This window comes from Oncorhynchus mykiss, chromosome 12 (genome assembly GCF_013265735.2).
Source record: "Oncorhynchus mykiss isolate Arlee chromosome 12, USDA_OmykA_1.1, whole genome shotgun sequence".
Taxonomy (NCBI): Eukaryota; Metazoa; Chordata; class Actinopteri; order Salmoniformes; family Salmonidae; genus Oncorhynchus; species Oncorhynchus mykiss.
The window spans coordinates 29890261-29906509 of NC_048576.1; the positions used below are offsets into that span (position 1 = coordinate 29890261).

The 16249-nt window shown below is 42.5% G+C and overlaps 1 protein-coding gene across 1 annotated transcript; it reads left to right on the forward strand.

Annotated features, from left to right (window-relative positions):
* Window positions 1-3887: 3887 nt before the first annotated feature.
* On the forward strand, window positions 3888-12410 carry si:ch211-284e13.9 (E3 ubiquitin-protein ligase RNF144A). The gene is made up of 4 exons (XM_021623424.2): window positions 3888-3899; window positions 10918-10985; window positions 11265-11310; window positions 11615-12410. Exons 3-4 carry the CDS (start codon window positions 11284-11286, stop codon window positions 12104-12106), a joined length of 519 nt encoding a protein of 172 aa, XP_021479099.1. The 5' UTR covers window positions 3888-3899; window positions 10918-10985; window positions 11265-11283; the 3' UTR covers window positions 12107-12410.
* The last annotated feature ends 3839 nt before the right edge of the window (window positions 12411-16249 follow it).

A 16249-nucleotide genomic window follows, 5' to 3' on the forward strand; every position in this document is an offset into this window, starting at 1 on the left:
TTTTGTCAACTGTTTTTTTATGTATCAACTTTATGCCATACATTATTTAAGAATAGACAACGTATAACATACTGAGTAACATATGTGTAGAGGAAACCGTAACAAATATGACAGTAATTTGTGAATGGGTTCGTACTATACAATAGTAATTTGTATTTTTTATTAAAACATTTAAAGATCACAAAAATGACTTGCGACGGTTGATATCAGAAGTGGTACTATATTAAAAGACCAAATCAACCACAGAACATGCACATTTAACAGTCCAGTTTGGTTGTAGTCTATATCCCTATCGGTATATTACTCCAGTATATAGCTATAATGTGTAGTATAGAAGTTTGTTTGAGAGTTGCATCTGTATCCAGGCAGAATACAAGCTTTGGAAGTGATTACCCACAGATCATTCTCTGCTTCACTCAGGCTATATAGGTCAGGACAAGACATGATAGATTTGGGGTCAGCTTGTTTAGGCTACATCACAATATCAACTTTACAGTCTTCCTATTACCAATATATTTCAATGGCAGTCAATGCAAATACAGAACATGAAGTAAAACATATCTCATCTCAATTTCCAATGTGACCTGTAGCACCACATACAGGGCATTCTGAGAGTAGTTAGACCCCTTTTCCCACATTTTGTTACTTTAAAGCCTTATTCTAAAATGGATAAAGAAAGTGCCTCAACCTACACACACAATACCCCATAAAAGCAAAAACAGATGTGTTAATTTATAAAAATAAAACATACCTTATTTACATAAGTATTCAGACGCTTTGCTATGAGACTTGAAATTGAGCTCAGGTGCATCCTGTTTCCATTGATCATCCTTGGGATGTTTTTACACCTGTGGTAAAGTCAATTGATTGCACACAATATGGAAAGACAGTGGGTCTCTCCAGAAACACCAGTGGCTGTCTCACTTGCACTCTTCAGGTAGGAACTCTTATCAACTCATAGTCCAATCAAACTACTGTATACTGTTAATTACTTAAGCCAAGACGGAGCCATCAGAATGTACAGTATATGCATTTAGGCTATTGTTTGATTGTAAATATCTTTGCCATCCCACAGCACATTGCTCTGTCGATATTCTTCCCTGATAGGCACAGCCAATCTTCCAACTGTGTGAAGCGGAGAGAAGCTTCTGCCAGAAAAGAGGACTAATGAGTGCAAAGGAGGTTGCATAACATTTACATAAGTATTCAGACCCTTTACTCAGTACTTTGTTGAAACACCGTTGGCAGCAATTTCAGCCTCCAGTCTTCTTGGGAATAATGCTACAAGCTTGGCACACCTGTATTTGGGAGAGTTTCTCCTATTCTTCTCTGCAGATCCTCTCAAGCTCTGTCAAGTTGGTGGGGAGCGTCGCTGCACAGTTATTTTTTCTCTGTTCATCTTTCCCTCGATCCTGACTAGTCTCCCAGTCCCTGCCGCTGAAAAACATCCTACAGTATGATGCTGCCTCCACCATGCTTCACCATAGGGACGGTGTCAGGTTTCCTCCAGACGTGATGCTTGGCATTCAGGCAAAGAGTTCAATCTTGGTTTCATCAGACCAGAGAATCTTGTTTCTCATGGTCTGAGAGTCCTTCAGGTGCCTTATGGTAAACTCCATGCAGGCTGTCATGTGCCTTTTACTGAGAAGTGGCTTCCGTTTGGCCACTACCATGAAGTCCTGATTGGTGGAGTGCTGCAGAGATGGTTGTCCTTCTGGATGGTTCTCCCATCGCCACAGAGGAACTCTGGAGCTTTGTCAGAGTGATCATCGAGATCTTGGTCACCTCCCTGACCAAGCCCCTTCTCCCCCGATTGCTCAGTTTTGCCGGGTGGCCAGCTCTAGGAAGTGTCTTGGTGGATCCAAACTTTTTCCATTTAAGAATGATGGAAGCAACTGTGTTCTTGGGAACCTTGAATGCTACATAAATGTTTGTGTACCCTTCCCCAGATCTATGCCTCGACACAATCCTGTCTTGGAGCTCTATGGACAATACCTTCGACCTCATTGCTTGGTTTTTGCTCTGACATGTACTGTCAACTGTGGGAGCTTATATAGACAGGTGTGTGCCTTTCCAAATCATGTCCAATCAGTTGAATTTACCACAGGTGGACTCCAATCAAGTTGTAGAAACATCTCAAGGATGATCAATGGAAACAGGATGCACCTGGTATTCAGGATGCACCAGGTATTCATGTTTTTTATTTTGAATACATTTTTCTTTTAATAAAAAAAAAACTGTTTTCACTTTTTCATTATGGGCTATTGTATGTAGATTAATTAGGATTGGTATTTATTTAATCAATTTTGGATTGAGGCTGTAACGTAACACTGTGGAAAAAGGGAAGGGGTCTGAGTATTTTCCAAATGCTCTGTATATATAGAAACTGCTTCTTAAATATAAATCCTAGCTCACACTTGTAGGCAATGTTTAAGATCACTTTATTGGTCAATTGCACATAAGGTCTTCAACCAAAATGTGACTTCCGTTTTTAACCTAACAGATCCGAAAGACAGGTTTTGGAGCAGTGCGAGGGGCTGCTACATTGGACACCCTGGGAGTTGTTGTTGTTCGGGGTTAAGTGCCTTACTCAAGGGTATAATAGCAGACAAATCTAAGATTTGATACCAGCAACCCTCCGGTTTCCAGCTCACTTCCTGATATTTCTTTTTCCCTGTCGGACCCGTAATTCAAACTGGCAACCCTCCGGTTTCTGGCTTGCCCCTCTAACTGTGAGGCTACCTGCCGCCCTATTTAAGCTCATGTGCAGAAACACGTCATCGGTCTAACGGTCGGGTCCTGCTATCCGGGGTCCTTGGAATGTCCAACTCTGACATCACGTCGTTGAAGTTTACATTTAAAATGGTTACGGTGAGGGTTATGGTTAAGGGTAAGTGTAGGGGTTAAGGCGTCTGCATACTAGGTTTGGTATGGTCCTAGCAGAACTCGGCTAGGCGAAGTGAACGGTCTTGTTCGACAGTGCAGATGGCTGCCGACTGAAAGATCTACAAATTACCGGGGACCCATTTACGGAAGCAGGCAATGAGGCAGTGATTGCTGAGATCCTGGAGACAGCAGAGTTGTATTTAGAGGGCAAGTTGGTCAGGATGATATCTATCAGAGTGCCCGTGTTTACGGATTTAGGGTTGTACCTGGTAGGTTCCTTGATAATTTTTGTGAGATTAAGGGCATCTATCTTAGATTGTAGGACGGCCGGGGTGTTAAGCATATCCCAGTTTAGGTCATCTAACAGTACGCACTCTGAAGATAAATGGGTGGCAATCAATTCACATATGGTGTCCAGGGCACAGCTGAGGACTGATTGGGGTCTATAACAAGTGGCAACATTGAGAGACTTATTTCTGGAAAGGTGGATTTTTAAAAGTAGGAGCTCAAATTGTTTGGGCACAGACCTGGATAGCATGACACAACTCTGCAGACTATCTCTGCAGTAGATTGCAACTCGGCAGTTTTATCTTGATGGAAATTGTTGTAGTTGGGGATGGAAATTTCAGAATTTTTGTTGGCCTTCCTGAGCCAGGATTCAGACACGGCTAGGACATCAGGGTTGGCGGAATGTGCTAAAGCAGTGAATAAAACAAACTTTGGGAGGAGGCTTCTGATGTTAAGATGCACGAAACCAAGGCTTTTACGGTTACAAAAGTCAGCAAATGAGAGCGCCTGGGGAATAGGTGTAGTACTGGGGGCTACAGGGGTTAACCTCGACATCACGAGAGGAACAGAGGAGGAGTAGGATAAGGGTACGGCTAAGACCTATAAGAACTGGTCGTCTAGTGCATTGGGAACAGAGAATATAAGGAGCAGATTTCTGGGCGTGGAAGAATAGATTCAGGGCATAATGTACAGACAAGGATATGGTAGGATGTGAGTACAGGGAGGTAAACCTAGGCGTTGAGTGACGATGAGAGAGGTTTCGTCTTTGGAGGCACCAGTTAAGCCAGGTGAGGTCTCCGCATGTGTGGGGGGTGGGACAAAAGTGCTATCTAAGGCATGTTGAGCGGGACTGAGGGCTCTACAGTGAAAATAAAACAATAAGAACTAACCAAGACAGCAGTAGACAAGGCATATTGACATTAGAGAGAGGCATAAAGCAATTTCTATTTGATTTATTTCACCTTTATTTAACCAGGTAGGAAAGTTGAGAACAAGTTCTCATTTACAATTGCGACCTGGCCAAGATAAAGCAAAGCAGTTCGACACATACAACAACACAGAGTTACACATGGAGTAAAACAAACATACAGTCAATAATACAGTCGGAAAATAAGTCTACATACAATGTGAGCAAATGAGGTGAGATAAGAGAGGTAAAGGCAAAAAAAGGCCATGGTGGCAAAGTAAATACAATATAGCAAGTAAAACACTGGACTGGTAGATTTGCAGTGGAAGAATGTGCAAAGTAGAGAGAAATAATGGGGTGCAAAGGGGCAAAATAAATAAATAAATACAGTAGGGGGAGAGGTAGTTGTTTGGGCTAAATTATAGGTGGGCTATGTACAGGTGCAGTAATCTGTGAGCTGCTCTGACAGCTGGTGCTTAAAGCTAGTGAGGGAGAGAAGTTTTTCCAGTTTCAGAGATTTTTGCAGTTCGTTCCAGTCATTGGCAGCAGAGAACTGGAAGGAGAGGCGACCAAAGGAAGAATTGGTTTTGGGGGTGACCAGAGAGATGTCCCTGCTGGAGCGTGTGCAACAGGTGGGTGCTACTATGGTGACCAGCGAGCTGAGATAAGGGGGGACTTTACTTAGCAGGGTCTTGTAGATGACCTGGAGCCAGTGGGTTTAGCGACGAGTATGAAGCGAGGGCCAGCCAACGAGAGCATGCAGGTTGCAGTGGTGGGTAGTATATGGAGCTTTGGTGACGAAATGGATGGCACTGTGATAGACTGCATCCAATTCATTGAGTAGGGTTTGGGAGGCTATTTTGTAAATGACATCGCCGAAGTCGAGGATCAGTAGGATGGTCAGTTTTACAAGGGTATATTTGGCAGCATGAGTGAAGGATGCTTTCTTGCGAAATAGGAAGCCAATTCTAGATTTAACTTTGGATTGGAGATGTTTGATGTGAGTCTGGAAGGAGAGTTTACAGTCTAACCAGACACCTAGGTATTTGTAGTTGTCCACATATTCTAAGTCAGAACCGTCCAGAGTAGTGATGTTGGACGGGCGGGTAGGTGCAGGCAGCGATAGGTTGAAGAGCATGCATTTAGTTTGACTTATATTTAAGAGCAATTGGAGGCTATGGAAGGAGAGTTGAATGGCATTGAAGCTTTTCTGGAGGGTTGTTAACACAGTGCCCAAAGAAGGGCCAGAAGTATACAGAATGGTGTCGTCTGCGTAGAGGTGGATCAGAGACTCACCAGCAGCAAGAACGACTTCATTGATGTTTACAGAGAAGATAGTCGGTCCAAGAATTGAACACTGTGGCACCCCCATAGAGACTGCCAGAGGCCCGGACAACAGGCCCTCCGATTTGACACACTGAACTCTATCAGAGAAGAAGTTGGTGAACCAGGCGAGGCAATCATTTGAGAAACCAAGGCTATCTAGTCTGTCAATCACCACATCCTCATCGGCAGACTCGATAGCCTTGGTTTCTCAAATGATTGCCGAGTCGAAAGCCTTGGCCAGGTCAATGAATACGGCTGCACAGTATTGTTTCTTGTCGATGGCGGTTAAGATATCGTTTAGGACCTTGAGCGTGGCTGCTGTGCACCCATGACCAGCTCTGAAACCAGATTGCATAGCGGAGAAGGTATGGTCGGTAATCTGTTTGTTGACTTGGCTTTCGAAGACCTTAGAAAGGCAGGGTAGGATAGATATAGGTCTGAAGCAGTTTGGGTCAAGAGTGTCCCCCCCTTTGAAGAGGGGGAGGACCGCAGCTTCTTTCCAATCTTTGGGAACCTCAGACGACACGAAAGAGAGGTTGAACAGGCTAGTAATAGGGGTTGTAACAATTTCGGCAGATCATTTTTAGAAAGAAAGGGTCCAGATTGTCTAGCCCGGCTGATTTGTAGGAGTCCAGATTTTGCAGTTCTTTCAGAACATCAGCCTACTGGATTTGGGAGAAGGAGAAATGGGGAAGGCTTGGGCGAGTTGCTGTGGGGGGTCTAGTGCTGTTGACCGGGGTAGGGGTAGCCAGGTGGAAAGCATGGCCAGCCGTAGAAAAATGCTTATTGAAATGATCAATTATAGTGGATTTATCGGTGGTGACAGTCACAGGTGTTGATCGGGAGAGCTAAGACAACGACGGGTAAATGGCGATGAATGGGCAGAGCAGGTCAGTTAGGTACATACAGGACCTGAGTTCGAGGCTGGGGCCGATAGATAAGCAAAATGAGGTACCGTGTTATTGAAACAGTCCAGGGAGCATCAGCTGTGTAGCCGTGTGATCATAGGGTCCAATGAGCAGCAATAGGTAAGTCAGGGAGCAGTTCGGTAGTCACTACTACGCTAGGTGAGTGGGAGACACGCGTTCAGAAAGCTAGTGGTCCGGGGCTAGCAGATGGGGCTTCGGTGACATCGCAACGGAAAAGCCTGTTGAAACCACATTGGACGATTATGTTGGCAGACAAAACGAAACGGATTGGCGGGGCTCCGTGTCGACAATAAAGGGTCCAGGCCAATTGGCCAAAGAGGCATTGTAGCCCAAGAATTAGCTGGTTATGGGCCTAGCTCGAGGCTAGCTCAAGGCTAACTGGTGCTTGCTTCGGGACAGAGGCGTTAGCTAACAGTAGCCACTCGGTTGCAGCTAGCTAGCTGCGATGGTCCGGTGTAATGATCCAGAGCGGCAGGAATCTGGTGATGTGGTAGAGAGAAGCAGTCCAATATGCTCTGGGTTGATATCACGCTGTGCAGACTAGCAGGTGTTGTCCGAGCTAAAGCTGGCTGCTGTCCGAGCTAAAGGTGAAGACTGCTAGCTGTGGCTAACAAAGACTAATAGCTAGTTAGCTGGCTAGCTCCAGATGGAGGTTCCAGTTATAAGGAATAGCAATAGCAGATCCGTACCACATTGGGTGAGGCGGGTTGCAGGAAAGTATATTTAGTTCGTAGATAAAAAGTGAGATTAAAATATACAGTGCCTTGCGAAAGTATTCGGCCCCCTTGAACTTTGCGACCTTTTGCCACATTTCAGGATTCAAACATAAAGATATAAAACTGTATTTTTTTGTGAAGAATCAACAATAAGTGGGACACAATCATGAAGTGGAACGACATTTATTGGATATTTCAAACTTTTTTAACAAATCAAAAACTGAAAAATTGGGTGTGCAAAATTATTCAGCCCCTTTACTTTCAGTGCAGCAAACTCTCTCCAGAAGTTCCGTGAGGATCTCTGAATGATCCAATGTTGACCTAAATGACTAATGATGATAAATACAATCCACCTGTGTGTAATCAAGTCTCCGTATAAATGCACCTGCACTGTGATAGTCTCAGAGGTCCGTTAAAAGCGCAGAGAGCATCATGAAGAACAAGGAACACACCAGGCAGGTCCGAGATACTGTTGTGAAGAAGTTTAAAGCCGGATTTGGATACAAAAAGACTTCCCAAGCTTTTAACATCCCAAGGAGCACTGTGCAAGCGATAATATTGAAATGGAAGGAGTATCAGACCACTGCAAATCTACCAAGACCTGGCCGTCCCTCTAAACTTTCAGCTCATACAAGGAGAAGACTGATCAGAGATGCAGCCAAGAGGCCCATGATCACTCTGGATGAACTGCAGAGATCTACAGCTGAGGTGGGAGACTCTGTCCATAGGACAACAATCAGTCGTATATTGCACAAATCTGGCCTTTATGGAAGAGTGGCAAGAAGAAAGCCATTTCTTAAAGATATCCATAAAAAGTGTCATTTAAAGTTTGCCACAAGCCACCTGGGAGACACACCAAACATGTGGAAGAAGGTGCTCTGGTCAGATGAAACCAAAATTGAACTTTTTGGCAACAATGCAAAACGTTATGTTTGGCGTAAAAGCAACACAGCTCATCACCCTGAACACACCATCCCCCACTGTCAAACATGGTGGTGGCAGCATCATGGTTTGGGCCTGCTTTTCTTCAGCAGGGACAGGGAAGATGGTTAAAATTGATGGGAAGATGGATGGAGCCAAATACAGGACCATTCTGGAAGAAAACCTGATGGAGTCTGCAAAAGACCTGAGACTGGGACGGAGATTTGTCTTCCAACAAGACAATGATCCAAAACATAAAGCAAAATCTACAATGGAATGGTTCAAAAATAAACATATTTTAGAATGGCCAAGTCAAAGTCAAGAAAAAGAACTGAAAACTGCTGTTCACAAATGCTCTCCATCCAACCTCACTGAGCTCGAGCTGTTTTGCAAGGAGGAATGGGAAAAAATGTCAGTCTCTCGATGTGCAAAACTGATAGAGACATACCCCAAGCGACTTACAGCTGTAATCGCAGCAAAAGGTGGCGCTACAAAGTATTAACTTAAGGGGGCTGAATAATTTTGCACGCCCAATTTTTCAGTTTTTGATTTGTTAAAAAAGTTTGAAATATCCAATAAATGTCGTTCCACTTCATGATTGTGTCCCAGTTGTTGTTGATTCTTCACAAAAAAATACAGTTTTATATCTTTGTTTGAAGCCTGAAATGTTGCAAAAGGTCGCAAAGTTCAAGGGGGCCGAATACTTTCGCAAGGCACTGTATATGAAAAAACGACTATTTACACAGGATGAGACACAGGATAAGACAAACACACGTCCGACTGCTACGCCATCTTGGGGAAAATATCAAGATGTCTCCAACCTCCATTTCACACACTCACAAACTGAAAATATGTGAGAGAGAGAGAGACTTAAATATCACATTAATTTGTACATAATGGGCGTGTTCGAGCAGATCACTTTTGTCAAATCAGTGAACATTGTTGGTCACCGCCTTTAAAAGTGTGTTGCACTATGGGGATCAGAATTGTCCGACTTGCACATACATGTCGACTGCATGAACTTTACAAAAATCAAGGGATCACGATTGAGGGTATTTTCGTCCATATCGGCTGAACCGTTTAGAAATTACAGCACTTTTGATACATAGTCCCTTCATTTTAGGGGACCAAAAGTACTGGGACCAAGAGACTGAAAAACAGCTTCTATCTCAAGGCCATCAGACTGTTAAATAGACATCACTAGCCGGCTGCCAGCTGGTTATGCAACCCTGCACCTTCCAGGCTTCTGGCCTATGTACATAGACATGGAATCACTGGCCACTTTAATAATGTAACACAAGTCACTTTAATAATGTTTCCATACTGCTTTACTCATCTCATATGTATATACTGTATTATATTCTACAGATTTTTTGTCAAGTGGTTAGAGCATTGGAAGTTCAAACCCCCGAGCTGACAAGGTACAAATCTGTCGTTCTGCCCCTGAACAGGCAGTTAACCCACTGTTCCTAGGCCGTCATTGAAAATAAGAATTTGTTCTTAACTGACTTGCCTAGTAAAATAAAAATTCCTACCACGCAATGATTATATCAAGCATTTGCTGTTTTTTTTTGTGCCTAATAGAAATGTTAAATAATGTTTTGTTAATTTTGGATTCAGTTTTAGTGTAAATAAGAATAGAATATGTTTCTAAACATTTTTCTATTAATGCGGATGCCATCATGATTAGGGATAATCCGTAATGAATTGTGAATAATGATGAGTGAGAATGTTACAGACATACAAATATCATACCCCCAAGATATGCTAACCTCTCACCATTACAACAACAGGGGAGGTTAGCATTTTTGGGGGGTTATGACATTTATGCCTAACTTTCTCACTCATCATTATTCACAATTTATTCATTCAAAACAAACAGCAAATGCATCCAACAAGTCTGTAGAGTCACAAGCTTGATGTAATCATTTCATACTAGGAATATGGGACCAAGTACTGAACTTTTGACTACTTTAATACACTACAAATGAATTTGTCTCAATAGTTTTGGTCCCCTAAAATGGGGGGACTATGTACAAAAAGTGTTGTAATTTCTAAGCGGTTCACCTGATATAGATGAAAATATCCTCAAATTAAATTGTGTCATTTAAAATCCAAAGTGCTGGAGTACAGAGCCAGAACAACTAAAACATTTTCACTGTCCCAATACTTTTGGGGCTCACTGTATCTACCACAAATACCTTGTACCTATGCATATTGATCGGGTACTGGTACTTCCTGTATAAAGCTCCATTCTTGTGTATTTAATTTGATTTCTCGTGTTACTATTTTGTAAGGGCTCGTAAGCAAGCATTTCACAGTACAATCTACACCAGTTGAATTCGACGCATGTGACAAATAAAATTTGATTTGATAAAAGTCAGACTGTAGACGCTACACAACACTAGAGGGAGCCAGCAGCATTGCTTTTACTGGCACATTAGCCTAAAAGAAGCCGACAAAGAGACTGATATCAAGGCTACTGGCACCTCAACAGTTTTACAGGTGTCATATCTTAATTTGATCACTCTATTGTCACGGAGAGTGTTCCTGCACCTCAGGAAACTAAAATAAACCCTATGATTTACATTAATACCCTGAAAACCCGCTGTTCTTTCTCTCTCGTGTGCAACTACACTTTTAAAAGTTAATGGAAAGAGCAAATGGCACTTTCATGTTCACAGCAACAGGAAATAAATGTACACTGTATGTACTGTAATTACCAGAGTTTATAAATGTCAGGGTGTCATATATGTATTACAGGGTTCAGAAAGTATGGTGGTGTCGTAGTGAACACTAATGCAAGATCCCTCTGCATTAGACCCACTTAGTTCTAAGTGAAAGTGAAAATGTAATGGCCATGTCAAGTAACTTTCATTTCAACTCCTGGAATTACCCCCGCTCTGTGAAATGAAATGCAAAAGCACATATCGTCCTCTCACAGTGAATTCGAGAAGAGAAAGGAAGACGAGCTGACATTTTTTTCTGTTGGGACTGACTTATGATTAAAAGGTAATACAATAATTTTGTATGTCATTGGTATGTTTGCAGATTGGTAGATCGATGTCTAATAGGGAGTGTACGTCCAAGTAAATCAAGTAGGTCATAATCAATCTTTGAACTGTGTTCTTTGATTCATGAGATATGTGTTTTGAAATAACAGTATGTACTGCATCTTCACAAGGAATCTCTTTAAATGTGGTTAATATAGCAATCAATAAAAAGGCATGTTTCTGAAAGTTTCATAGAATAGAAGAGCCCTTTACTAATTTCAATGTTCTATTTCCCTAGCCTCTGAGGACAGTTGATAATGAGTGGCTCACCCCTGCTTGCACAGGTAAGCTGTGTAACACTTCCACAGAGACAAAGTACGGCTTCAGCGCCTTGTACTCACTATTTTTGGTGCCAAGCAAGTCGGGCTGTCTAGAGCCACTATAGGACAGCATTAAGTTATTAAGATGTATTCTTGTCCACAGTGTAACGTTGAGCAGTTCAATGGCTATGTGTTATGTGCACACGTCAAAATGTGATATGTTTATTGACCCACACTATTTACAGACAATTTAATCAATAGGTTGTTCATCTTAATCTCACAACTAATTGTTTATGACATATGTCTCTCTCTTTCCCCTCCCCACCAGTCTGTTCTTCCAACCCCACTGAAGTGCCCCAGTTGCCACCAGGCTGGGGCCAGAAAGGTCAAAGGTCAGTGTGCTGTGTGTAAGCGCTGCTCCGAGACCCTGCGCCGTGTCTACCAGTTCTGCTGGGCCTGTGGGAGGGAGTGGCACCAGTCAGGAGGAACCCTGGAGGGCCAAGGGGTCCATTTCTCCTGCCCTCTGCCAGGCTGTGCCCTCAGGGCTGCCCTCCTCTCCCCAGAGGTCATTGTTGATCCAAGCAGTTCAGCCCAGGGATGCCCCTTCTTCAGGGCCTGTCCTCACTGTAAGGCCATCCTCACTCACACTGGAGAGGGATGCCCCAATATCATCTGTCCACACTGCCAAAAGGAGTTCTGCTTCCGCTGCTTGAAGGAGGAGTGCTATGATTATGAAGAGGAAGATGATGATGATTTTGAGTATCCTTTACCATGCACTGTGGTGGACAACAGTCAGTCTCTCAGAGAGTTGGAACTGTAGGGGCTATGCAACGGTCTGTAGAACATATTTTACGGCCTCATTCATTACCACTTGCAAAAGGAAATCATCTTGATTGTAATTACTATTGGAATTATTACATTAGTTCTATGGTACAAAGACATCATATTGCTATGCTGCATTGCTTCTGTATAGTTAAATGCAATCTGTCTAATACTCAAGTAAAAGATAAATAAAGCCAGAAGTTATCATTTGTGTTTTCACACCAGTGGCGTGTATTCATGGATGCCAAGGGAAGCCAGGCCCCCCCCCCCAAAAAAAATTAAAATAAATAAACATATAAAATCGTCTGTGTTTTCATATCATTTTTTCAATTCACAAAAGGCTGAATGCACAGTATCTCACCTGAGAAAGCATCAGAGGGAGCGAAACAGTGGCCCTGTGATGGCCATCTATCTGATTCTGTCTGGTCATAAAGAGTATGACATTGTTGCCGCCCAAAGCATTGAATGCAAGGGAAAGAATAGCCAATCAGCGTTAAGCTAAACTGAGTGAGCTCAGCTGTGAATGGTCCTGGCACACAAAAAAGTCTCAAGGGAAGCCAGTTTGTATTTGACTTTACTCCTATCACATCGCATCAAGAGAAATATGTAATTGACAGAAACAACTTGAATTTGTCATGTACTGTCATGTTGTGTCTTGTCTCTGTCCTTTCCCTTCACCCTGTCTCCCTCTGCTGGTCATTGTTAGGTTACCTTTTCTCCCCCTCTTTCCCCCAGCTGTGCCTTGTCTCCTCCTAACCACCTCGTCACCCCTTTTCCCACCTGTTCCCTTTTTCCCTCTGATTAGGTCCCTATATCTCTCTCTGTTTCTGCTCCTGTCTTTGTCGGATTCTTGTTTGTTGTGTTTCATGCCTGAACCAGACTATCGTCATGTTTGCTGTAACCTTGTCCTGTCCTGTCGGAATCTGCCGGTCTATCTGAGCCTACCTATGTTTGGTTATTAAAGAAGCTCTGTTTAAGTTAATTCGCTTTTGGGTCCTCATTCACTCACCGTAACAGAATTGTTGCATCTTATTGTGTTGTTGTCCTAGCTAAAATGTTGTGTTGTTAGCTAGCTAAAATCGCCCCTTTCCTAAATTAGCCATGGATGGAGAAGGGATTGGACTTGTGGTTTTACTTATTTCTCCGTACTGGCCAGTGATCATGGCTCACATTAACATCATCATGCCGGAAACCCTAGACCCACTCCAATTAGCATACCGCCCCAACAGATCCACAGATGACGCAATCTCAATCGCACTCCACACTGCCCTATCCCACCTGGACAAAAGGAACACCTATGTGAGAATGCTGTTCATTGACCACAGCTCAGCATTCAACACCATTTACAACATTAACAATGTCTGCACTGTATTTCTGATCAATTTGATGTTATTTTAACAGACAAAAAAAATAGATTTTATTTAAAAAACAAGGACATTTCTAAGTCACCCCAAACTTTTTAACAGTAGTGTATATTATAGTTGGTGTCAGAGGAAGGTCCAAGAAATGGTCAAGACTCCAGTCCCCCAAGTCATAGACTTTCTCTGCTACTGCACAGCAAGCGGTACCGGAGCGCCAAGTCTAGGTCCAAAAGGCTCCTTAACAGCTTCTACCCCCAAACCATAATACTGCTGAACAATTAATCAAATAGCCACCTGGACTATTTACATTGCCCCCCCAACCCCCAGCCTCCCTTTTGTTTTTACACTGCTGCTACTCACTGTTTATTATCTATGCATAGCCACTTTACCCCTACCTACATGTACAATTTACCTAGACTAACACGTACCCCCACTCATCGACTCGATACTGTCACCCCCTGTATATAGCCTCATTATTGTTATGTCATTTTCTTGTGTTACTTTTTGATATCATTTTTGTACTTTTTTTTATTTAGTAAATATTTTCTTAACTATATTTCTTCAACTGCATTGTTGGTTAGGGGCATGTAAGTAAGCATTTCACGGTCAGGTCAACACCTGTTTTATTCGGCGCATCAAATCAAAATCAAATCAAATCCAATTTGTATTGGTCACAAAGACATGGTTAGCAGATGTTAATGCGAGTGTAGCGAAATGCTTGTGCTTCTAGTTCCAATATATTATTTGTTAGATATTACAGACCTACCAGTTTCCCAACAACTACATAATACACACAAATCTAAATATATGTACATATGGTTGAGCGGTGGCCGAGCGGCATAGCCATGGTCCAGACAGAGGATCTGCTTCGGGAAAGTCGTATTCCTGGTCGTAATGTTGGTAAGTTGACGTCGCTCTTATATCGAATAGTTCTTCACGGCTGTATGTAATAAGACTTCATATTTCCTCGGGTAACAATGTGATTATAAACTGTCTATGACATGATATGATTGCTGAACCCATTTGTCACATGCAGAGGTTGCTCTCTATTTTTAGCACATAATCAAGATGGCGTCGACAGAGATGGTCGCCTTTTCGAGTCCTTAGAAAACTATGCCGTTTTTAGTTTTTTTTATGTATTCTTTCTATTTTTCTGTATGTATTATTTGCCATTTCTCGCATCCACAGATGGTGGAACTTCCATTCCAGACTAGTGTTCTAACAATAATTATTTTGGCCTCTGACACTATATACTGTCATGTTATAATATAATCATACATAACTGGCACCTGGCTGTGGCATTTTAAATAGCCTATATGTCTGAACTATAGGGACTTCACCACTATTTTTAGCACAGGCTTATTTGCTGCTTACGGACTTAAAGCCATCTACATTTAATCTGGTGTAAATTCAAGGCTTTATAGAACACAGAGCAGGGTTACTACTGCTGGAAAATAGTAGTAGGCCTACTTCTTGGGGTGACATTTAAAAAACATTTTTTAAACTATATGCAGTACGAGATAACTGGATAATGCTTTTGGATTTCATATATTTCCATGCTGATTTTTATGATTTTTATAAACTGGGTGGTTCGAGCCCTGAATGCTGATTGGGTGACAGCCGTGGTATATCAGAACGCATACCACGGGTATACCACGGGTATGACAAAACAGTTATTTTTACTGCCCTACTTACATTGGTAGCAAGTTTATAATAGCAATAAGGCACCTCAGGGGTTCGTGATATATGGTCATATACTCCACGTTGCATCATGCATAACAGCCCTTAGCCATGGTATATTGGCCATATACCACACCCCCTTATTGCTTTAGTATGCTACTTACCCCCATCACTTGTTATTTCAGTAAGTGCACTACTAGAAGTCTTTGTTCTTGTGTGCGTGAGAGAGATATTCCCAGTGGCAAGGTGTGCAAATAGTGTGTATGAAGGGGTTAGGTGTCTGTGTGTTCACAGTAGTGTGTCTGGCAGTAGGAGGTAATCTGCAGGTGTAAAGAGGTCACTGAGATTAATAATCAGGTGTTTTCCAATGGGATCTAAGTTTGTTTCATAAGGCCTTTATTTATGGAGCGAGACCAGAGATAGCTGGCTGCCCCACTTGGATTCAGCAGCCTACTCTTAAACATTTTAGTCATTTAGCAGACACTCTTATCCAGAGCAACTTACAGGAGCAATTAGGGTTAAGTGCCTTGCTCAAGGGCACATCAACAGATTTCTCACCTAGTCAGATTGGGGATTCGAACCAGTAACCTTTCAGTTACTGACCCAACGCTCTTAACCACTAAGATACCTGCGTCTTTAGATGCCAAATGTGTCACAATGATGCCTTATACATAAATGTAGGTCCTCAGACCCTCATAGTGACCCTTTAACCGTTAAACAATTGCCCTGTAGTTCTACTCCAACATTACACGTCAGTATATCATTCACACACGCACATCTATTTTTAGCCTGCTTATTCATAGTCGAGTAACTCCATATAGCCTACAGATTAATGCTGGAGCCAGAATAGCTGCTATTACTTCACTAAGATATTTGATGTAGTCACCCGATCAATAGGAGGGGGGGGGGGGGGGGTGTCTGCTGTGTACCTAAGCTGCTTTCATGTTCCCTCCACCTACAGGTCTGCCGGTGGCCACTTTGACTTAAAGCTTAGGGAGAAGGAAAGAAGAAGAGAGAATTCCGTTCAAGACAGATGCTCCAATAGTATAGTGCACCTTTCTAGGATTGTGTCCTACTTACTACCTTCTACTCTATGCTGA